The sequence below is a fragment of the Hyaena hyaena genome, unplaced genomic scaffold (genome assembly GCF_003009895.1).
Source record: "Hyaena hyaena isolate Hyena2069 unplaced genomic scaffold, ASM300989v1 scaffold_18, whole genome shotgun sequence".
In the NCBI taxonomy this organism is placed as follows: domain Eukaryota; kingdom Metazoa; phylum Chordata; class Mammalia; order Carnivora; family Hyaenidae; genus Hyaena; species Hyaena hyaena.
In genome coordinates this window covers 6,140,540-6,165,064 of record NW_024080649.1, presented here as the reverse complement: position 1 = coordinate 6,165,064, position 24,525 = coordinate 6,140,540, and the positions used below count along the sequence as shown (strand labels likewise).

The following is a 24,525-nucleotide window of genomic DNA, read 5'->3' as shown; positions in this document are numbered from 1 at the left end:
AAAGAATATCCAATAGAATAAAGACACTCTTCAGCAAGTGGTGCTGGAAAAACTGGACAGCGACACACAGAAAAATGAACCTGAACCACTTTCTTACACCATACACAAAAATAAACTCAAAATAGATGAAAGACTTAAATGTAAGATAGGAAGCCATCAAAATCCTCAAGGAGAAAGAAAGCAAAAACCTCTATGACTTTGGCCACAGCAATTTCTCACTCAACACATCTCTGGAGGCAAGGGAAACAAAAGCAAAATTGAATTATTGGAACCTCATCAAAATAAAAACCTTCTGCAAAGTGAAGGAAATAATCAGCAAAACTAAAAAGGCAACTGATGGAATGGGAGAAGATATTTGCAAAGGACATATCAGATAAAGGGTTAATATCCAAAATCTATAAAGAATTTATCAAACTCAACACCAAAAAAAACCAAATAATCCAGTGAAGAAAAGGGCAAAAGACATGAATAGACATTTCTCCAAACAAGACATCCAGATGGCTAATAGACATATGAAAAAATGCTCAACATCAGTCATCATCAGGGAAATACAAATCAAAACCAGAATGAGATACCACCTCACACCTGTCACAATGGGTAACATTAACTACTTAGGCAACAACAGATGTTGGTGAGGATGCGGAGAAAGAGGATCTATTGCACTGCTGGTGGGAATGCAAACTGGTTCAGCCACTCTGGAAAACAGTATGGAGGTTCCTCAAAAAATTAAAAATAGGGGCGCCTGGGTGGCTCAGCTGGTTAAGCGTCCGACTTCGGCTCAGGTCATGATCTCACGGTTCATGGGTTCTACAGCTAGCTCAGAGCCTGGAGCCTGCTTCAGATTCTGTGTCTCCCTCTCTCTCTAACCCTCCTCTGCTCACAATGTCTCTCTCTCTCTCTCTCTCAGAAATAAATAAAAACATTTAAAAAAATTAAAAATAGAACTACCCTATGACCTAACAACTGCACTACTAAGTAATTATCCAAGGGATACACGTATGCTGTTTCAAAGAGGCACATGCACCCAATGTTTATAGCAGCACTATCAACAATAGCCAAAGTATGGAAAGAGCCCAAATATCCATGCATAGATAAAGAAGAGGTGGTATACATATATATACAATGGAGTATTACTCAGCAACCAAAAAGAATGAAATCTTGCCATTTGCATCTACCTAGATGGAACTACAGGGTATTATGCTAAGTGAAATTAGTCAGAGAAAGACAAATATAATATGACTTCTCTCATATGTAGAATTTAAGATACTAAACTAAACAGATGAACATAATGGAAGAAAAATAATATAAAAACAGGAAGGGGGACAAATATAGCAAACAAACAGAGGGTTACTGAAGGGGCTGTGGGAGGGGGGAATGGGAATTTTCTCTTGCATTCCCTCCTGCTTTTAGGGCCTACAGCAAAGCCTGGTGTGTAACAGGCAACCAACAAACATGTTTTGAATTTATTGCATAATAAATTCAGAGTAGAGAGACACTCACTCTTAAAAGGGGCTTAATGGCATGATAAAAAAATTTCACCTTGTCTATAATGAGCTCCATTGCAGCATTTCAGTGGATAAGTGACTGGGATTAGATCCATAAAATGAAAGCTCGCTCTAGCTGCAGGGTGGAGGAGGTAGACTGGAGGATGTAGGATTGGAGGTTGAGGGAAGAGCTGAGAGGTTGTTGGTGGAAATTCAAGCAAGAAAAAATGAGAGCCTGAGCAAAGACAGTGTCTGTGGACACAAAGAAAAGGGAAGAAAATAGGAGTTATACAGGGGTACAACAGACAGACCAGGGATCAGTGTGACACACAGGGTTGGTACCCACCAGAAGACACCTCTTTATTCTCCCCAGATTTCCTCCCCAGAAACTCCTTGACTAGGCCATCACGGATCACCTATGTCAATCTCTGGAGATCTTTTGAAAGCCTGAAGGTACAATTCTCAGATCATATTCTGGCCCAATTCCAGATAAGGCGTTCACAGTTCAATAATGACAAGCTCCTGCATCACCAACAACATATAAGATTAAGCTTTATGAGGAACTCCTGATTCTTTATTACCCATTTTCTCACCCTCTCTTTCCTATTAAGGGGCCTCAAGAAAGTAAACATCAACAAGAAACTTGACATCATGTTTACCTTTTACCTCATCCTGAATTACCCTAATCCAACTTGTTCTCCCACTATTGAAACAAATACTTTCAAACACAGAGATAAGGACCAGGGGATCCCCAGCCAGGTGTCCACCCCCAGGGCCCAGCTCAGGGAAACAGGTTCTACTGAAGGTACTGTCCATTTGATAATAGGTTTTATAGCAATCAAAATTCCCCTCCTGGCACACTTTTTCAGAAGATGTTGGCTCCCTGGAATGCTGAAATCCAACCTCTGTAGCCTGCAGATGTTTAGCCAGCAGAAAGGTCTAGTCCTCCAGAATCTATCCTCCAGAAGGCTTGGATATCAGATACCCACATTCAAATTTCTTTTGGTGCTGTGGAATACTTTAGACTCTTAGAAGACATGTATCTGAATGTGCTGACTACCACCAGATGCTAGTGACCAAAGGAAGCTTTTCTTTAGCTGGTTGGCATTCTACCAGCACAAATTCCTATCAAGAAAAAGATGGTAGGTGATAGGAATTATTTAGGGGTTCTGATGTATTTGAATACCCTCGTTATACTTGGGAAGGCTTCAGAAAAGCATGAAAAGAAGAGTAGAAAAGAATGGATTAAAATTAATCAGTGTTCATCATTGACAAAGACCTAGCTTCTCTCTTTTTTCCTTTTACACGAGGCTAGTAGAATCCCCCCACAAGGTCTTCAAGGACTGAGAATTACATGGTGATATAGGGAACTGGGACAGTTCTTTCCTCTTTATGAAGATTAAATTTCTATTCTTATAACTGTAGAAAGAGTTTTGCCCTGAATAAACTGTCAACTACTCTTTGGAGTACAGCAAAAGAGAATAGACTCAATAGTTCTGTCCATGAACATATAGAGAGGCAGCATTGCCTGATGAGTAAGCCTGGACTTTGATATCACACCGAAAGTTGAAATGTAGACTTTTCTACCATAAACCATGTAATTGTGGATACACTGTTTAGCTTCTCCACGCCTCTGTTCTGTCATCTGGAAAATATGGAACTTACCTCCTACAGCAACAGCAAAGACAACAATACTATGACCCAAATAAACATAGGGTGCAGTGCTTAGCTTTGTAGCCAGCCTTAAACAAGCAGAAGCTATCATTCTCTTTCATAGCCTTCATGTTTCCTAATTCCTTATTGGAATTGCCCTCTGTTTTGAGATTTGGATACCCTGGGTTTTTTGTCACTGTGAACACCTATTTCCCTCCCTCCCTCCCTTCCTTCCTTAGAATGAGAGAGAGAGAGAGATAGAGAGAAAACAAGTGGGAGAGGGCCAGAGAGAGAGGGGCACAGAGGATCCAAAGTGGGCTCTGTGCTGACAGCAGAAAGCCCTACATGGGATTCAAACTCACAAACCATGAGATCATGACTTGATCCAGAGTAAGATGCTTAACCAACCTAGCCACCCAGGCGCCCCTGTGAATACCTATTTCTTAATGGCTGCTCCCAGCCCAGCCTTTCCAAAAATTCTTTCTGATTTATGAGTCACAAACTAAAGATCTGTGGTATCGCATGCAAGGAAAGAGGTGGGGCAGTTACTTGTCCTGAGAATTATATACTAGGTATTTCATTATCATTAAGATTACTGTATTCGTCACAGTGTTATATGTAATAAGGAAACTGGGAACAATCTAAATGCTGACAGAACACTGGAACATTGGCCTATCACAAATCCGTTCCAAGTAATGTCTCTCATTGACTTTTGTTTACATGGGTAAATGCTTATTACATAGTATGAGGTGAAAAAATCTGAGCCAAACAACCCTTATGTCCAGCATTCCCTAGAGACACTTGTGTAAATGTGCCAGGAGGCATGTCAAGAATATTCATATAGCTCCAAACCATTTCAGATGTCCATTAACAAGACCATGGACAAATAATGGTGTATCTTCACACACAGAATGTTACAAGGATAATAAAAACAATTTTTAATGTTTATTTATATTTGAGAGATAGACAGAGAGTGAACAGGGGAGGGGCAGAGAGAGAGGGAGACACAAAACTCAAAGTGGGTTCTAGGCTCTGCACCATAAGCACAGAGCCCGACGCGAAGCTTGACTTCTCAAACCGTGAGATCATGACCCGAGCCAAAGTCGAACACTTAACTAATTGAGCCGCTCAGGCGCCCCAGAAACAAATTTTTTAAAACCCTACAACTCTATGAAACAACGTGATGAATTTTGTAAGGATAATATGAAATGAAAAGAGCAAAGCTCAAAACTGATTCTATTTACAGACATAAAATGTCTGTCTCTCTCAATTTTAATTCTCTTGCTTAAGATGATAAACTGCAAGGAAAAGCAGGGAACCACTTACCATGGCAGTGATGACCTCTGAGTAACCAGGGTGGGGTGAGACTTCGGGAGGGAGGGGACACTGAAAACAGCTCTGACAAGGTCCTGGTTTGGTTTTGTGTTTAAGTGCTAGTTCCTATTTATGTTACTTGTTAAATGGTACCTTCATGCCCTTATTCTAATTTCATAATTTAAAATGTTTTTTCAATAAAGAAAAGGGAAAACAAGCACAAATCTGTATTTTCCAGTGTGATCTCAATTATAGAGATTTCTGCATGCATGGGGGAAAAAAGATCAACAGTGGTTTTCTCTGGGTAGCAAAATGTAAAGGGATCTATATTGTCTTTCTTATAGATTTTTAATTTTTCAAATTTTTAATAATGAACAGTATTACTTTTATAATAAGAATAGGGGTGCCTGGGTCACTCAGTCGATTAAGCATCCAACTATGGCTCAGGTTATGGTCTCATGGTTCTTGCGTGTGACCCCGCCTTGGGTTCTGTGCTGAAGGCTCAGAGCCTGGAGCCTGCTTCGGATTCTGTCTCCCTCTCTCTCTGCCCCTCCTAGGCTCACACTGTGTCTGTCTGTCTCTCTCAAAAACAAATAAACATTAAAAATAATAATAACAAAAAGCAAAACCACCAACTGCTCAGTTCTGGCTCTTGAATTTACATCTTGGCATGGAGTCACTTTGGAGAAGAGAAATTTCTCTTCTCCCTTCCAGGGAGAAACTGGGAGAGAGGGAGAGCCACACAATTAAAATCCTACTACTACAGATCTGGTCATTTGTGTCAATGACAAGGCCCTGGGGAGCTCAGTTGATGGAAATCAGCAAAGATATTTCCTAGATAATTGTAAATTCCTACAACTCCCTGCCTGTTCTTTCAAAGCCTAGAAAACGAGCCAGCAACTGAGTAAGAAGAAAAGGTATTGTGATTAACTACCACTTTTTAACTCATCATTGTCATAACATTGTATTAGGAGTGTTGCAGGCATTAATCCTACCCTAACATTCACAAGAATTCAATAAAGTAGATACATATTTTACACTGATATTCTAGGGCTCAGAGAAGTAGAAGGCCTTACCCAGATGTCTGAGTGTCAAGTCAGTGGCATTTATACTCAGCACAATTTACATTTACTTGAGTTTTCTCATCTATTGTTTACACTCACAATAATCATGTAAAATAGTTCAGAGTAGTTGGTGTGATTTGCCCAAAGGTGCCCAGCTAGCAAGAAGCTATAATTTTTAATAACTTATTTTTTTTCTAGAGCAAGTAACATTTTAGTTATGACATCTAGGTAATTATCTAATTGTAATCTCTTGTAAGAAGCATTGAAGATGTTGAACATGACACAGAGGCTGAAAAAAATGTTATCTTCCTAAATCCAGTGGAGTGAGCAGGCAGGTACAATCCAGAAATAGCATTCAAGTTTTCTCCTCTTTTTTCTGCAACAGAGATAAGATTAAACTATAAGAGTAAGGTTTAAGATCTTGTGGGTTAGTAATTGTCGCTGATTCCCCTATCGACCTCATCTCCTAGGTCTCCAAGGTTCTCTCTTCTTTTTCTACTTTGCCCTAAGGGAGTTAACCTTCAAAGCTGCCTTCAAGGAGCCTACTTCCAGCACCGGCTCCCAATCCTGGAGGAGAACGCTTCCTCCTTGGCTTCTCCCGGCACATCTCGAGCAGATTCTCCCAGCTCTTGCATCTTTTCAGGGTTAAAGCTGCTAAATATCAAGGCTACCCAGGAGTGAGTGCTTTCTCAACACCGTCTTGGAAGGTGGGTCACTATTTTGGCAGAAGGGAGAGGGCAGTGGAATTTGTTCTGAGTAGGGACGGTTATGCAAAATGCAAGGAGGAAGAGGAAGCTGACCGGGGAATTGGTGAGTCAGAGGAGAAATGTACAACTTGGCTAGCAGTGAGCCTCTCTGAAGCAGTGGAGAAGTCTAGGCTATTATCAAGGTAAGTAAAGTTTTCTCTCTATACACCTCCACAGCAGAGCCACTGTCCTGGGGCTCCTGGAGCGGACTATCAGAAAGCCTCTGGCAGTTTAGCAGCTTAGATTTTAATGGCAGTGGAAGGAGAGGGTTGCGGAGTAGGGTGAAATCAGAATCACCTGGAGAATCTCCTCAAAAAAGCACTAGCTGCTTGCCAGCAGCTTCCTTATCCCCACTCAGCTCCATCCCTGAAAGGATCCAGAAAAGCCTAGAATGCCAGTAGGGCTGTTCTTTTATATATTTTGTAGACGGTCCCCTGATGCATCTGACTTGCTCAGATCCTGGCTTCTGAGCTCAAGTTTCTATACTTCCAGTGGCTTCTCTGCTCAGGTGCTGGAGTGTGCTGGGTGGGAGGCTCAGGGAGCCGCAGGTCTTCTCTAGCTCAAGCGAGGTGTGATGTGATAACTGAACACTCTCAGACCTGAGACTCAAAACACCTGGGGTCTGATTCAGACAGGGCTATTTCTACCTTTGAGTCAATCAATTACAGTTCAGCTTACTTACTCTGAAAAATAGGTGTGTGGCTTATCACTGTCCTATATATCTAGCTGGATTGTTGTAAGCACTGTGGCTAAATAGGGTTTCAAGTTGTGGAGTGCTATTCACATGTAAAATAGGATTAAGTTAGTAATATTAAGTTATGATGGGGCACCTGGGTGCCTTAGTCGGTTAAGTGTCCGACTTTCGCTTAGGTCATGATCTCGCGGTTCGTGGGTTCGGGCCCCGCGTCGGGCTCTGTGCTGACTGCCGGCTCAGAGCCTGGAGCCTGTTTCAGTCTGTGACTCCCTCTCTCTCTGACCCTTCCCTGCTCATGCTGTCTCTGTCTCTCTCTCCTAGAAATAAATAAAACATTAAAAAAAATTAAAAAAAAAAAGTTATGATGCCAGCACATCAGCCAGAGTAGAAGAGACTTCTGTCTTGTTTGGACTCAGAAAAGTCTAGAACTTCTAGTTGGAACTGAAACACATTTATATGTGCAAAATAAAAATATCTTGCCCCATCTTCCTTACCCGGGTTAGTGCACCTCAAACAGGTGTCGTTCAGTCACCATTCAGTAGATGTTTCTTGAGCACCTACTGTGTCTGGACACTATTGTTGGCACTGGAGTCCCAGCAATGGTGAGGACCCAGGTCCAGCCCTCTTTGTACTTTAGTCTGGTTAGTGCTTATTATATGGTCATCTTTGCCTAGGTGCTGATATCCATGGTTTTCCTGGGTCTATAGCTGTATATGTGTGGATGCCAGTTTCCCCAAACCAGCTCTTATCTCTCAGTTTGTGAAAATATCTTCTGCCATCTCTAATTTCGGGTTATGGGAGCATAATCTCACCGGGGAATCTAAGTTAGGAATGTGCCAGTGGCGGGAATCCAGGGCTCTTAAATTGATGTCTTTTTTTTTTTTTTTTCCCCTCAGAATTCTTCATTTTGTTTCTAAAAGGCTACACAGTACCCATCTGGGGGTCATCCATAATTCAGCCCTCTAGAATCAGGCTGAGGTCATCCACCCTGCTGCCTCTTGGTCCCTGCGCCTGATGTGGGTGCCCCTGTTGGGGGACAGTGATGGCAGAATGTGACAAGGGTTTTCTCCTTTTTTTCTTCTTTGCCTAAGCTAGTTAGACAAGAGAAGTAGTCTGAGAGGTCTCAGGCCCTCCAGAAGCTTTTATTTCTTCTTTAAAAAAATTTTTTTAATGTTCATTTATTTTTGATAAATTTGAGCAGGCCCTGTGCTGACAGCAGAGCCCAGTATGGGGCTTGAACACATGAACTGTGAGATCATGACTTGAGCCAAAGTCAGACGCTTAACCAAGTGAGCCACCCAGGTGCCCCAGCTTTTATTTCTTATTAATAAGTATTTAAAAAAAAATAATATTCATGATTTTTTCTAGTTTTAATTAGTACATGCTCAGTGTAGGAATTACTTTTTTTTTTTTGGAGTAAGGTTAACCGTACCATATCATCAAGCCTATGCCTCTGATTATAATATCTTACTCCACGTAACTGAGATAGTTCTGTGCTCAATATGCAACAGAATTGCCTACATTTTATTATTTTTTGTACTTCACCCAGATTTTAGTAACTGATACTAAAGAGACATCCATGTGCATTTTAGAGAAGGACAAGTTTCTGTTTCTCAGTGAATCTCATTCAGTTATCTGCTTCCCCGCAATGACTATGCCTTTTCCCACATCCAACTATTATTTATTCAACAAGTGTTTAAAGAGGCTTAATCAGTTACAAGTTTCATGTACCTGTAAATAAGATAAGACATACTATGTACCCTTAAGTGACAGCAGCCCAGTGGGAAAGAGATTCATCTACAGTTATTTTGAGTGAGAGCCGGATGGTACTAGAAAGTTTGGAAAACAACTAAATCTCAGGAGGAAGGGCTTCTAAATAACAAGGCAAGTTGGAAAAACCAGAAAGTAAAGTCTGGCACCTAATGTGCTGAAAAGGAAGGGACTGACAGGCTCAAAGATCAGATCATGAAGGACTTGGAGATTTTGATTTAATCTTGTATGTATTGGAATGTTATTGAAGGATTTCAAGGAGAGGAGTGATAGATTTGTGCTTTAAAATGATCGTTTTTGGCAGCAGTGGATTATGGAGAATAGAAACAGAAGAGAGAGGCTACTTATTATCAAAGGCCAGGCTAGAGATGAGCAGACATCAGATTCTGACAACAGCAAGGGTGAGATTCGAGAAACTGAACAACCAGGAAAGAACACTTGGGAAGGTGGACTAGGGTCTCTAGAATGGAGAGATCTCATGCCATATACTTCTCACAAATGCTTACAAACTCCAAGGACTACAGAAGAAGTTAGTTAGGACAGTGGGGGAGAGGCGGTAGTTAGATTAGAGGAAATTGCCATAAAAAACCTGACTTGCCCTTGCTTCAGGGAGCCACAACTGCTCGCTTCTCCCAGGGCCTCAAGAGTATCCATCGCTATGGTTGGTTATAGTCTATGCAGAAATGAGCTTTGCCTACAGTATTCCCTGGCTGTCCTGGCTAGACCCAGCATGGGTTACCTTGATCCAGGAAGTACCTAGATCCCAGTGACAAGAGATGGCACTCACTTTACGCAAGCATATTTTCTTTCTGGCCAGAGTGAGTGCTCATGGTAAGAAAAAGCAGAGAATGTAATCCAAGGGTTTCCATGGGAATTCCTGAGAACTGTGGACAACTAAAGCCTGAGGACAACTGGAGACAGAGTTAGAAGCCCTGTCTTCAGCTCTGAGAATGGGCCTGAGGCCAGGAGCTATTGGCAGGCAAGGAGGACTCAGAGACATTGATCCCACTCAGGATACTGAGTTGGTCCAAAGCCAGCATGTGGGAGAGAAAGTATAACTTTGAAAGGTCTACATCCCTAATCCTTAGGAAATGCTAGCTTTTTCTTGAGTTGATTACAGGCTCTGCATATAACTTTCTGTCAGTTTCCTTATAAGTGTGCATGGATCAAGTTCTTCCCTTCTTTACTTTTCTCTCTCTCTCTTGCTGTACTGTTTCCTATCTTTGTTCCAATTCTTCCTCACACTCATGATACCTCTGGGAGAAGATTTCTTGCTAAAGTCATTTCCTCAGTCTTTGGGGGGTGGGGACAGTGGGAGGCATTCTTGACCATTATTAACAGTGGCATAGATTCTAATCATTTCTTCTTGGGCTCAAGTTTAAAAGACCTAAGCATATATCTTAGCTGGTCCTGTTCTAACCTTCAGGGCCAAGAAAGGAATTACCACTGATCGACATTTCCTGGGCATATAGCAAAGTGATTTTGGCCATGAAGGAGAGATAATCCTCACTGGATCCTTCTGACACACAAGGAGGAAATGTGCTGTTGTAACGAATGGAAGAAAAGAGTTTCTGTACCACTGCCACACAAGGTTTGGCTTGGGTCAATACACATTTCCCAGAAGGTTCAGGGGACTTCCAAGGGAAGCCCATGTGCTGGCAAAGCATGTTCCATCTCTTCAGGAAGCAAGTTATAAACTCCAAGAGTCACATTCGTGGCTGTCCAATTCCTCCTCTAAAATCTACTCCCTGGAATCTCTGTAGCTCTGAATATAGAGAATGATTCATGATCAGTATGAAGGCCATCTGGGTGACAGACATCAAAGCTATACATTTCCGTATTTTTTGGCTCCACAATTCTATTTCTGGGGATTTAGCTCACATATACGTGTAATGATGTATGAACATAAAGGTCATTACTGAAGTTTTTGAGATGACAAAAAAGCTAGAAATAATCCAAAAGCCCAACCACAAGGAAACTAGTTAAATAAATTATGGTACATCCATATAATAGAAATCTGTGTAATGGTAAAAAGGAATGAGGAAATGCTTTATGTGCTACCCTGGAAGTTCACCAAAACATACTGTAAAGTTTATAAAGCAAGGTGTGGAGGAGTGCCTGGGCGGCTTAGTGGGTTAAGCATCTGACTTCGGCTCAGGTCATGATTTCAGTTTGTGGGTCATGATTTCACCTAGCTTCTAGCTCTGTGCTGACAGCTCCAGGCTTGGAGCCTGTTTTGGATTCTGTGTCTCCTTCCCTCACTCTCTGCCCCTCCTCTGTTCATCCTCTTACTCTGTCTCTCAAAAATGAATAAATGTTAAAAAAAAAACTTTTTTAAAAGCAAGATGTGCAACCTTGCTACTTTTTCTGTTATAAAGGGGGAGAGGGGAATTAAGAGTATGTACACATGTGCATTTTCTTGGGTGCAGAGAAAGCAATTGAAAAGACAAAAAATGAACCCAGTTGCTATTGGGCGGGGGGGGGGGGCAGGGAGCAAGTTGAGAAATGGGCAGAAAGGGGACATGTATTGGAAGTAGACTTCCACTGTACAGTACTGACAAAATACCAGCTGGTAGACTAATCCTAGCTGTGAGCAGGGGTGCTGGGGTGGCTCAAGTTGGTTGAAAGCCCAACTTCAGCTCAGAACATGATCTCACAGTTCGTGAGTTCGAGCCTCACGTTGAGCTCTGTGCTGGAAGCTTGAAGCCTGGAGCCTGCTTTGGATTCTGTGTCTCCCTCTCTTTCTGGCCCTCCCCTGCTCATGCTCTGTCTGTCTCTCTCTCAAATAAATAAACATTAAAAAAATTTTTTTTTAATCCTAGCTTTGGGCAGAGAAGAGGTTACTGATGCAGCAACTGGTAAAATTCTTAGGTGTTTTTCCCCCCAGGAAAATATTGTGACCCATTGTCAAGGTATGTCATTACCCCTGTTTACAAAAAGCTCTAGATGTTTTCTAATTTATGACTAAAGGCTTCATCCACAGACACAGCTGCTTGTCATAGTATTTCCCCTTGCTTGTTAAAAGATCTGGAGTAGGACAGGCTCAGGCTGGCAAGCACCCCCCTTACTGCCTTCCTGCATGCAGAACTGTAGGAATTGTAAGTCTGTGGATTTAATGTCCAGGATAATGATACTTTTTAAAACAGTTTGAACCAGGGGCGCCTGGGTGGCTTAGTCGGTTAAGCGTCCGACTTTCGCTTGGGTCATGATCTCGCGGTTCGTGGGTTCAAGCCCCGCGTCGGGCTCTGTGCTGACTGCCAGTTCAGGGCCTGGAGCCTGTTTCAGTCTGTGACTCCCTCTCTCTCTGACCCTCCCCTGCTCATGCTGTCTCTCTCTCTCTCTCCTAAAAATAAATAAAAAAAAAAAAAAAAAAAAAAAAAAAAAAACAATAAAACAGTTTGAACCAGTGACTACTGCTTATCAAAAACTTTTTTAAAATTAGGGATAAGACCTGTCACCAGGAAATCAGCAAAGTCTAAATCCAGCTCCAATTATTGTCTAGAAATATATTTTCTTTGTTAAAGCTGGAAGGCAGAATATCTTAGGTATATAATGATATGTAAATTAGCACCTTATGGGTGCCTGGCTGGCTCAGTCTGTGGAGTAAGCAACTCTTGACCTCAGGATTGTGAGTTTGAGCCCCATGTTAGGTACAGAGATTACTTAAAAATAAGATCTTTGGGGCACCTGGGTGACCAACTCTTGATTTCGGCTCAGGTCATGATGTCACAGTTCACGGGCTCAAGCCCTGGGTTGGATTCTGTGCTGACAATGAGGAGCCTGCTTGGGATTCTCTCTTTCTCTCTCTCTGCCCCTCTACCGTGCTTTCTCTCTCTCAAAATAAATAAACTTTAGGAGAGCCTGGGCGACTCAGCCAGTTAAGTGTTCGACTTTGGCTCAGGTCATGATCTCGCAATTTGTGAGTTCAAACCCTGTATCAGGCTCTGTACTGACAGCTCAGAGCCTGGAGCCTGCTTCAGATTCTGTGTCTCCCTCTCTCTCTGCCCTTCCCTCCTCACACTTGCTTTCTCTCTCAAAAATAAGCATTAAACAAAAAAAATTTTTTAATAAACTTTAAAAAATAAAAATAAAATCTTAAAAAAAACCAAACTAGTACCTCGCTACTATTAATATTTTACACTATGTGAGATAGCTATTCTATCTCTCAATAGTCATTTATGCTAGGAAGTCAACCAAAATGATCCAGATTCATCTTAAACCATAACCCTAAGCCCTTGAAAAAAACCCTCAGAATAATATTTTATCTAACAGGGCACTGGGAAACGTGGTCATATATACATATATATACATATATATGTATACACACACACACACACACACACACACACACACACACATATATTTCTTAAATAGAGAGTGAGTCCATGCATACAAGAGGGGCAGAGGGATCTTAAGTAGGCTCTAAACTCAGCACAGAGCCTGACGTGGGGCTCGATCCCATGACCCTGGGATCATGATCTGAGCCAAAATCAAGAGCAGGACACTTAACCACTGAGCCACCCAAGTGTCCCACACATTTTTAAAGATATTTATTTTTATTATTTTTCAAATAAATAATTTTAAATAATAATAAATTTAAATAATAACTATCTTAAAGTTCTGATGAGACGGCATTCCCAGGTTGCAGTATACAACCTGGTCATCTGTACTGAGCAGCCCTGATTAGGTTGTGTCAAGCAGTTAAACATTTCCCCAAGCAGAAGAACAGTGGCTAGTATCCCACAAGTATCACTACTGCAGCTATTAGGTCGGCTTGCCACAACTTCCATAGGGTTGGCTCTTAAGGAGACAACAATTCAGGATATATAGATTCAGATATAAGGTCAGCATTGGAAAAAAAGAATAAGGTCAGCATTGGGTCACTTCCTTATGTCCCTAGTCACAGGATGAGACCAAAACAGAGGGGACCAGATGACAGGTGCCATGGGCACTTGGCTCTGTCACTGAGGAGACAACTCCAAACTCAGGCCAAACACTTTTATAGCCTGCAACCATATTGTTCAGGGGGTTGAAAGTCCTGTGCTTGATTGAGATGAAGGAAGGTAGTGAGAAATGGTCTACGGCAATCTCCCTCAAGATAGGGGAAGTAGGTGAGGTAATTCTTCATAAGTCAGCTGACTTCCCTTAGTTTCAGAAGGAATCACAGGGCATTTGACCAAAACTTGGGTCAGATTGTGGTTAAGCTTTACCTAAGTGGCCTGTATGAAGACCTGCGCATCACTAAGGTGCCAGGGTGGAGCTGTTCCTCTGCGTTGATGAAATATGACTGAATGCAGGCATTTTTGGTAGCTCAATGGACAAGACAGACCAGGAGGGAGGAAGTAAAGAGCCTAAAATAAATAGAACTTATTGACACACTAACTGCAAGGAACAGGGATTGATTCAGAGAAGGATCTGTGCAGTTGGTTGCCAGAAGTTTCCAGCACTCTAGTTGCTCCTTGCTCGGGGTCAGGGAAAAGATGGCTTTAGCAAGAAAGGGGATGGAAGGCAGACACCAAAACAGAAGCCTAACACAGCCCTCTGCCTGTTCCTTAAAGGTCTTCCACTTCAGCATGATGATACTGCCAAAAACAATGAGGCCACTGCTGTTCCTGGCTTCCCAGATGGCCATCTTTATTCTACTATTCCATCTATACGGCTACAACTTTAACCCCCTGTCCACAAAGGAGGAGCCCAAACCCATGCATGTGCTGGTCCTGTCTTCCTGGCGCTCAGGCTCTTCTTTTGTGGGACAGCTTTTCGGGCAGCACCCAGATGTCTTCTACTTGATGGAGCCTGCCTGGCACACCTGGATGACCTTCACACAGAGCACTGCCTGGACGCTGCATATGGCGGCCAGGGATCTGATACGTGCTGTTTTTCTGTGTGACATGAGTGTCTTTGATGCCTACATGAAACCTGGCCCTCGGAAACAGTCCAGTATCTTCCAGTGGGATGGCAGCCGGGCCCTGTGTTCCCCTCCTGCCTGCAACGTCTTCTCGCGAGATATGATCATACCCCAGGCTCACTGCAAGCTTCTGTGCAGTCAACAGCCTTTTGAGGTGGTAGAGAAGGCCTGTCGCTCCTATAGCCATGTGGTGCTCAAGGAGGTGCGCTTCTTCAATCTGCAAGTGCTCTACCCACTGCTGAGAGACCCTTCCCTCAATCTGCACATCGTGCACCTGGTGCGGGATCCCCGGGCAGTGTTTCGTTCTCGAGAACACACCACAGAGGAACTCAGGATTGACAGCCGCATTGTGATGGGGAAGGAGTGGGAGAAACTCACAAAGGAGGACCAGCCCTACTCTGTGATGCAGGTTATCTGCCAAAGCCAGATGGAGATCTACAAGGCTGTGCAGTCCTTGCCTACAGCCCTGAGGCAACGCTACATGTTCATACGCTATGAGGACCTGGTCCGGGACCCCCTTGGCCATACTGCCCAAATGTATAAATTTGTGGGGTTGAAATTCCTGCCCCACCTCAAGACCTGGGTGTACAACAGCACTCGAGGCAAGGGCATGGGTAATCACGCCTTCCACACTAACGCTAGGGATGCCCTCAACGTCTCTCAGGCCTGGCGCTGGTCCTTGCCTTACACAAAGGTTTCTCGACTTCAAAAAGTCTGCAATGATACCATGACTTTGCTGGGCTACCACCTTGTCAGATCTGAGCAAGAGCAGAGAAACCTGTCATTGGATCTTCTAGGGTCTACCTAGGCCCCCTCCAGGTAAGTCTACCAAGAGGGTTGAGGAGGCTCTGTCCCCACTTGGCACTGGCCTCAGCCACATTAACTGAAGTCTTCTGAGCCTTAATTACATCTCTGTCGGTATATATGTGAGCATGGGTTGTGCCCACACATGCTCAAGCTAGGAAATCTCTGTGTATCTACTCATGTAGATAGAGATTCAGGTACCTATATGGGCAGCACATTCCACCACTGAAAAAGGAGTACTGCCCCTCTTCTCTTCTTGGCCTTCCTATTTGTTTATACCTCAAAGACTTTGTGGCCTGGGGTCCTATTTGACACCACACAGTATCAGTGGTGTAAATCCATTAACTTCACTTCCTCAGTGGGACGGGAAAACCAGTGAAATGGGTCTTCTGCCAAAGAGCCCACCAGAATATTCCACAGGAATATGAACTCAGAGCCCATGGAGCTTCTGGTGGATTCAAAAAGGGAACAGAAAACAGGGTTCGATTCTTACTGGTGAGACTGGCCATAACAGCTATCAGTTATCACAAATACGAAGTAAGATCTCTGCACAACAGAGTAAGCTCTTAAACTCATGGGGTGGCCAGGCCCCATGTGGACATCATTTCCCCTCAGTGTTTTCCTATCATACAAAAATTTTTGACTTGTGAAGCTGCCATCCATTAACACTAAAATTCCAAACAGAATTTGGAGTTTCCCCTTTTATGTTTTCCCATTACTTAGTAATAAACATTAATTCTTATAGGATCCTAACCTGATAGCACAAGCGTCTTTACAGATTTTTTAAATACTTTTGCTATTACCTATTACCCACACATTTAAAAATTGCTGAGACAGTGTTTCATGTCAGCTGACAAATTGAGTCTAAACTGATCAATACTGACCGTCATATTATGCTCCTACAAATCTGTTGCTAGGGCCCCTGGGTGGCTCAGTCAGTTGAACCTCCAACTCTTGATTTCAGCTCAGGTCATGATCTCATGGTTTCTGCGACTGAGTCCTGCATCGAGATTCCCCTGTTTGGGATTCTCTCTTTCCCTCTCTCTCTGCCCTTACTCTTCACACAGACGCGCGCACGCACACACACACACACACACACACACACACACACTCTCTCTCTCTCTCTCTCTCTCTCTTAAAATAAATAAAAGAAACTTAAAAAAAAATCTGTAGAAAGTAGACAACCAGCAACTATACCCTTTCGTTATTGTGCATGGCATGAGTTGTAATAATATATATATCACTCTAGGGACTGGGCAAAGAGTTCTATTTTTTTTTTTTTTAGAAGGCACAAGTGAGTGAGGGTCAAAGAGAGAGAGAGAGAGAGAGAGAGAGAAGCGGGGCTCACCCCAAGCAGGGCTCGACCTCACCTGAACAAAGGGTTCTTTTAATGTGATCCTCAGCCAGACGACCTTAGGTCTAGGACAGCTGGCTCTGTTCAGCTCTTCCTGGTCACCTCTCCACATAACAGAGGTTGTTTCTCCCAGTCTTTGCAGCACCCCCTAGTCTAGTTATGCACCAGAATCTACTGTTAGACATTCATTTTGCCATGCCCCACCTGAGATCTGCTGGAATTGGAATCTGCCAGGGTGGGGGCTGGGCTTCTGTATGTTGATAAAGCAACCCTGATGATTCTCTCATGGCCAGCCTGGCCACATCACACCCTGCCCAGGAGAGCAGCACTGTATGCCTTCCTGCTCCAAGACAGATGTCTTTTCAGCACATGCCAAGTATCTATGCCGCTTACTTTTGACATTCATACTGTCCTCAGGTTGCAAGGATTAGGAAGAAGTTCTATATCTGTCTGGAAGTCCAGGGACCTCGGAGTCCTGACTTGTTTAATATTTCACCTAGGCCAAATCTGAAAGATACTATAATTTCATCTTTCCTTTCATCATGTCCTTTCCCACTTTGGACATGGTCCTCACTCCATAAAGCGCCCTCGATGTCAGATGGGAATTCTCACACTTGATTGTGCCAAGAAGCTCTCAGGCTGTGGCAGCACCAGAGACATGGGAGTAGCTACCTTTGCCAGCTGGGTCTGTCAAAGTTCATTGACATGTGGCTCTAAGGGAGTTAATTTATCCTGACATCCAAACCTAAGCCACTCTAGACACTCCTCAAGAGCCTAGGATCTCCCAAGCAAATGCTACTTGCCTCTACAAACCTTCCAAAACTGTGAAAGAGTGAAATTTCCCCAGCATTGGAAATAAGGCCAGGGCAGTAGGTTATGATACAAACAGAGTGAAGACCATTGGCGATTGGTGAGGGGGGGGACAGGGGGGACGCAGACAGACAGCAAAAGACTCAACCACCTCTGATTTCCCCTCTGAAATTCAAGCCTCCACCTGAATTGTCTTCAAGTTACCAACTTCCTTAGGAACCATTTCTGTGGGATGCTCGAGTACAGAGCTCCTTGCTTTTCCTTCTCCCAGGGAACTGTTATGTTCTTATGAGTGCATGGGCTCTGGAACCATGCTGCCTGGGTAACCCTACTACTACCAGCTGGGTGACCTCTGGCAAGTCCATTAACATCTCCATGTCTCAGTTCCCTCAACTGTAGGGTTGGTGGAATAATGGTGGCAGTGACTTCTTGGAGTTGGGAGGGTTGGTGAGTTAATATATGCAATATGCTTAGCAAGCAACTGTCAGGTAAGCAAGCAGAGAAAGGGGTAGCTGTGAATATCTTGATAACAACACTGGTTTTAGCCCTCTCAAGGACTGTCTTCCATCATTTCTGGTAACATCCTTATTACGGTGATGCTTAACAGAAGATCAAAAGCCCTTATGGCATTTCTGATCATACTGATACAATTAGATTTATAACTCTCAGATAGTCTAGTTTATCTATATCAGTTGTTTTTAACCTAGAGCAATTTTGTTCCCCAGGGGACAATGGATGATTTCTAGAAACATTTTTGGTTGTCGGAACTGGTAGGGTGGGGTATTACTGGCATCCAATGGGGAGTGGCCAGGATGCTACTAAACATCCTACCATGTAAAGGAGAGCCCCCACTCCTGCCCCCAATGAAAAGTTCTCTGGTCCAAAATGTCAGTAGTACAGCTATTGAGAAACCGTACTCTGCGTTCATTAGATGGTGAATATAGGGGCGCCTGGGTGGCTTAGTCAGTTAAGTGTCCGACTTTCGCTTAGGTCATGTACTCGCGGTTCGTGGGTTCGAGCCCCGCTTCGGGCTCTGTGCTGACTGCCAGCTCAGAGCCTGGAGCCTGTTTCAGTCTGTGACTCCCTCTCTCTCTGACCCTCCCCTGCTCACGCTCTCTCTCTCTCCTAGAAATAAATAAAACATTTAAAAAAAAATTAAAAAAAGATGGTGAATATATGCAGGATGAAGAGCCAATGACTCAAACAGATTTCTCTTCTATCCTCACTCAGTCACATTCAGTCTTGCTCAAATAATACACCCCCAGGCCAAGCATCCTGACTGGGCAGATGTCACAACCAGGGCTCTTCTGGCATCCACTCAAATCATCTTAAAGGGAGTAAGTAGTGAAATAGACATTATAAAAATACAGAGCAGCATCACAGGGGTCTGACGAGAGGAAGTGAACACAGGCAGCCTTCCTGGGACCAGGCATGCACTGACCAGTCTATGCCTTACTGGTCTTGACTTATATCCACCTTAATTTGGTCAGCTGACTGTCTCCAGAAGAGAAGACTTCAAAGGGGGCAAAACATAGTTATTTAGGGCCTCGGGGAAGACGCGCAGGACAAAGGAAGCCAGAGGCAGACACTATGCTTCGATAAATGAGCTGTCTAATACGTTTGGGAACAGAAGAATCACTCATGAATGTCAAAAATTTCCATAGGCACTATGGGATTTAAACAACGGTTCCCCAACCTTTTCCTCATTACCACTTCCCACCATTGGCAAGCCTATGGCAGACATTTTTGTTCCAATCGTACTCTACCACGAATGTCCATACCACAGATTTACTGGATATTTTTATGTAGTTTTTATGACCCTCCAAATGGTCAAAAATCACTGTAATAACTACATTTTTTGCCCCCCACAAACGACTTTTTAACCCTTCGGTGGCAACAGCAGCTTCAATGAGAATGTATGACCTAGACTACTGTTCCTGACACTTAGCTTCATTCCAGCTACTATTTTCCTCACCGTGTCTTCTCATTTGTCATTCACCCAAACTATGTTCCTTGCTCTCACCAGTAAGACGTGTACCTTCCTCAATCATAATTAAATGTGATCATGCAAAATAACACATATGAGAGAAACTTGTAAACTATAAGGACCTATAAAAATGTTGTTTAGTAGTAGTAGTATGCTAATAATACCAATAACTCTCATTGCCACCCTCCCTGCCAGCACTCATTCTTACTGTGTGGGATGGCCTTGGCCCTGTTTGCGTTGTCACATTTCAAGGTGGCTTCTTATGGTCCTGGTAGAACAATAAGGAAGCTAGTTTATTGTTGCTTTTTAAATTTATGACAAGAATTAAGAACATGTGGAACATGGGCATATAGCTGCTCATAAAGAATGAGATATGTTTCAGAAGAAGTAAGCTATTGTTCTACCCAAATCAATACGGGCTTAAATGACTAACGACAGATTATGTAAACAAAAATGTTGGATGAAAGGAATAAAGGCTCGTGTCCTTTTAGATAGGGGTAAGGTAAATAGAAGGACTCCTGATTACCTGCTCCATCATAAACCAAACTATGAGACCTTAAGAGATACACACACACACAGCATTCTGGAAGCAAATACGCTTGAAAAAGTTGACAGTATGAAATTTAACCAGGTATTTAAATGCAAGACCCTCAGAACTTCAAATATGTTCACGTGCATATTAAGAATTGAAAAGAGTAGGGGCGCCTGGGTGGCTCAGTCGGTTGGGCGTCCGACTTCGGCTCAGGTCATGATCTCACAGTTCGCGCGTTTGAACCCCGCATCGGGCTCTGTGCTGACAGCTAGCTCAGAGCCTGGAGGCTGCTTCAGGTTCTGTGTCTCCCTCTCTCTCTGACCCTCCCCTCCTCGTGCTGTCTCTCTCTCTCTCTCTCTCTCTCAAAAATAAATGAAAACATTAAAAAAATTTTTTTAAAAAGAATTGAAAAGAGTAGATAGTGGTTCTCTCAAACTTCTTTGAACAAGGAAGTTTTTTCCTTGATATATCTATTAACATCTGTCAGGAGAATGTTTCACGAAAGGCCAGTCTGAGAAAGACTGAGTTGTCTTCAGCAACCCTGGATGACCCCAACACACTGGGTTCTTTTTGCCACCTCCCAACCCCCTGTGGGCAAGTGCCAAATGGAGGATATCACACAAGGGCAGTTAACTCACTGGGGCTTTATGTTTGCCCACATCAATTTATGATCACTTAAACACTCACTTGCAACCTTTTCCCGCTCAGCACAAGAACTTTCCCTAGTCATCTTCTGGTCGAATACCTTCCTTTCCTTCCCAGAGAAAAGAAAAGCCATCTGATACTGGTCTTCTCAAATCCTCACTACAAACATCTAAGGTTCCCCTAATATTCTCTCTTTCTTCTTTTAAGGTTCTTTTTTTTTTTTTTTTTTTTGAGAGACAGTGAGAGGGAGAGAGAGGCAGAGACAGCATGAATGGAAGAGCGGCAGAGGAGAGAGAGAGAGAGAGAGAGAATCCTAGGCAGGTTTTGCCCTGACAGCACACAGGGCTGAAACCCATGAAGCCACAGGAACATGACCTGAGCTGAAATCAAGAGTCAGATGCTTAACCTATTGAGCCATCCAGGTGCCCCTTGTGTCTTCCTTCTTCTTTGTGTTACCAGATAGAGGTCGTTCTGTCTCCTGCTGAAGCCCAGTGTCTTCACTATCAGAGGTTTGGATTCTCTCCCCTTACCTTTTTAAGAACTGTATTATTTTTGTTTAAAAATTTTTTTTAATTTTTTACATTTATTATTGAGAGACAGAGAGAGACAGAGTACAAACAGGTGAGGGGCAAAGAGAGAAGGAGACATAGAATCCAAAGCAGACTCCAGGCTCTGAGCAAGCTGTCAGCAGAGCCTGATGCAGGGCTCGAACCCACAAACCATGAGATCATGACCTGAGCTGAAGCTGGACATTCAACCGACCAAGCCACCCAAGTGCCCCAAGAACTGTATATTTTTAGTATTCACTCCCTCTCAACTCAGCTTCTCTTCAACTGAATCCTTCTCTTTGGCTTTTTAGCTTACTCAGTATACTCCCATCTTGAAAAAACTCTCCCTTGTTCCCAAAGCATTATCCAACTACAGATCTTCCACTTATGATGGGGTTAAATCCATCCTAGGTCAAAAATACTGGAGGGGGCGCCTGGATGGCTCAGTCGGTTAAACGTCTGACTTCAGCTCATGTCATGATCTCACAGTCTGTGGGTTCGAGCCCTGCGTCAGGCTCTGTGCTGACAGCTCAGAGCCTGGAGCCTGTTTCTGATTCTGTGTCTCCCTCTCTCTCTGACCCTCCCCTGCTCACGCTGTCTCTCCCTCTCAGAAATAAATAAAAATATTTAAAAAATACTGTAAATCAAAAATGCATTTGATACCCTTAACTAACTGAATACCCTAGCTTAGCTTGGCCTACCTTAAACATTCTCAGAATACTTATATTAACCTACAGTTGGGCAAAATTATCTCCTACAAAGCCTATATTGTAATAAAATGTTAAATATCTCATGCAATTCACTGAATACTGTATTGAAAGCAAAAACAGATTGGCTGTATGGGTACAGATGGTTCTAAGTGTATCAGTTCTTTACCCCAGTGATGATGTGGCTGAGTGGGAGCTGTAGCTCACTGCTCCTATCCAGCTCATGACAGAACTGGACCACATACTGTTAGCCTGGGATAAGATATAAATTCAAACTGATGTATGGTTTCTACTAAATGCATACTATTTTCACACCATAAAGTAAAAAAATACTTTAGTTGCACCATTGGAAGTCAAGGACCATCTGTATTAGCCTCTCCCTCCTCAGTGCACAGCCAAACTGCTCTAAAGAGTAGTCAATATTTGTTGGCTTTATTTTTCTTACCTTCTACTTCCTCCTCCACCCACTTCAATCTGGATCTTGCCCCCTTCTCTAAACTGCTCTAGCTAACAACAAAATTTAAATTCCATGTTACTTTTTTACTCAGTGGACATTTCCAATTCTCATTTCAGCAACAAATTTTATCAAGAACTTCCTCTTTCTTGAGACACTGTATCCTAGTTTTCCTTCTATTTGTCTGGCCACTTCTCAATTTTTTGTAGAATTATTCTCTTCTACCAAGCCATTCAATGTTGGAATTACTTAAGACACAGCATGGGTCCTCTTCTTTTCCCACTCTATCCCTTCTCTCTAGACTATCTCATCCATGCCCTGAAGTTCTTAAAAACCACTTACATGTAGATGATCCACATATATGGATTTTTGATGTATATTTTCTCTGAGATCCAGATTTGTAAATCCAATCACTGATCAAGGTCCCTTAAACATCTCAGAGGATACCTGAGACTCAACATGTCTAAACATCACATTCACGATTTTCCCCTCCTCCACCCTAGACCATGCTAAAGATCTTCATCCCTACAGGGTCTCTTTCCCACCTTTTCAGCCTGTTACCAAATCAAAAAACTGTTCTTTGCCCTTGGCTTATTCCACCAATAAATCCTCACATTTTCAGCCTGTTACCAAATCATAAACTGGACTTTGCCCTTGACTTCTTCCACCTATAAATCCCCAACAACTGCTGATTCTACCCCATCAACATTTCTTAAGTTCTTTTATTTCTCGTTCCTTCTTCCTCTTATCATTCCCCTTTTTGTTCATGCCACCACTGACTCTTTCCTGAACCACTGATTGGTCTTGCTGCCTCCAAGCTTCCCACTTCAATACAATCCAGGGGTGCCTGGGTGTTTCAGTCGGTTGGACATCCCAACTCTGGGTCAGGTCATGATCTCACAGTTGATAGGTTCGAGCCCTGTGTTAGGCTCTGTGCTGATAGCTCAGGGCCTGGGGCCTGCTTTGGAATGTACGTCTCCCTCTCTCTCTGCCCCTCCTTCACTCGTGCCCTGTCTCTCTGTCTCTCAAAAATAAATAAAAATGTAAAAAAAATTTTTTTAAATACAATCTAGACTGTGTTGAAAATTCAGAAAGTCCAAGTTTCTTAATATAGTTTAGATAGCCTTTCATGATCTGGCTCTTACATCCCTCTCTTGTCATTCCCTCTTAGACTATACTTTCCTACCATCTCAAATTTGTAGTTTTACCAATGTGCCACACATATGTTTGGATCTTAGATCTTGCTGTTTCTCCCACCTAGAGTGTGCCACGTTCTGCCCCACCCCCAACTTCTCTGGTTCATTTTTTTGTTTATTCCTTCTCAACTAAAATATTTCCTCTGGGGGTTTTTCCCAGCTTGACCCTTAGGCCTCTATTGAGTGCCACTTATACAAGCTTTCTACTCACAGAATTTATTACAATATAATAAAACCATCCAATTTATGTGTCCCTGAAGGCACAAACTATCTTGTTTACTGTGTTGTAATCAATGATTCACACAGTTTCTGGCACGAGGTAGGCACTCATTAAATGTTTAGTAAGCGAAAACTTGAGCTTATCTATATTATACGTAAAGGGCACATTTTTTATATAATACTTAGGAAAAAAAGGCTAATCACAGAACCTTCTATCTGAGAAACACAGTGACATGTTTAGAGATTCAGATAAGAAACCACGAACATTTAAAAGTTTCCTGTTTGAAAGAAATAAGGGAAATTGAATCTCAAGGCCAACAGCTCAGAAGTGCTGGGTCAAGTGGACTGGCAGATGGGACATAGGGGATAAAGCAGAGATTCAGAAATTAAATTGACTTCTCTAGGGCTCCTGGGTGACTCAGTCTGTTAAGCAACTTCAGCTCGGGTCATGATCTCACAGTTCGTGAATTTGAGCCCCATGTCAGGCTCTGTGCTGACAGCTCAGAGCCTGGAGCCTGCTTCAGATTTTGTGTCTCCCTCTCTCTCTGCCACAACTAAGGTTGCACTCTGTGTCTCTCTGTCTCTCAAAAATGAATATATGTTTTAAAAAACTTGAAAAAATAAACTAAATTTACT

At 42.8% G+C, this 24,525-nt stretch overlaps 1 protein-coding gene across 2 annotated transcripts; it reads left to right on the top strand.

Moving 5' to 3' along the window:
• The first annotated feature begins 6,128 nt into the window (after positions 1-6,128).
• On the top strand, positions 6,129-16,190 carry CHST4 (carbohydrate sulfotransferase 4). 2 transcript variants are annotated; one of them, XM_039221940.1, is made up of 2 exons: positions 6,129-6,222; positions 14,284-16,190. In XM_039221940.1, exon 2 carries the CDS (start codon positions 14,299-14,301, stop codon positions 15,439-15,441), a length of 1,143 nt encoding a protein of 380 aa, XP_039077871.1. In that variant the 5' UTR covers positions 6,129-6,222; positions 14,284-14,298; the 3' UTR covers positions 15,442-16,190. The 2 variants fall into 2 exon arrangements, with proteins under 2 accessions (XP_039077871.1, XP_039077866.1); XM_039221935.1 differs by having other exon boundaries at positions 6,129-6,404.
• Positions 16,191-24,525: the final 8,335 nt, after the last annotated feature.

Coding starts and splice junctions, on each gene's coding strand:
- CHST4 (XM_039221940.1), top strand. CDS start 14,299: ATGATGATACTGCCAAAAACAATGAGGCCACTGCTGTTCCTGGCTTCC.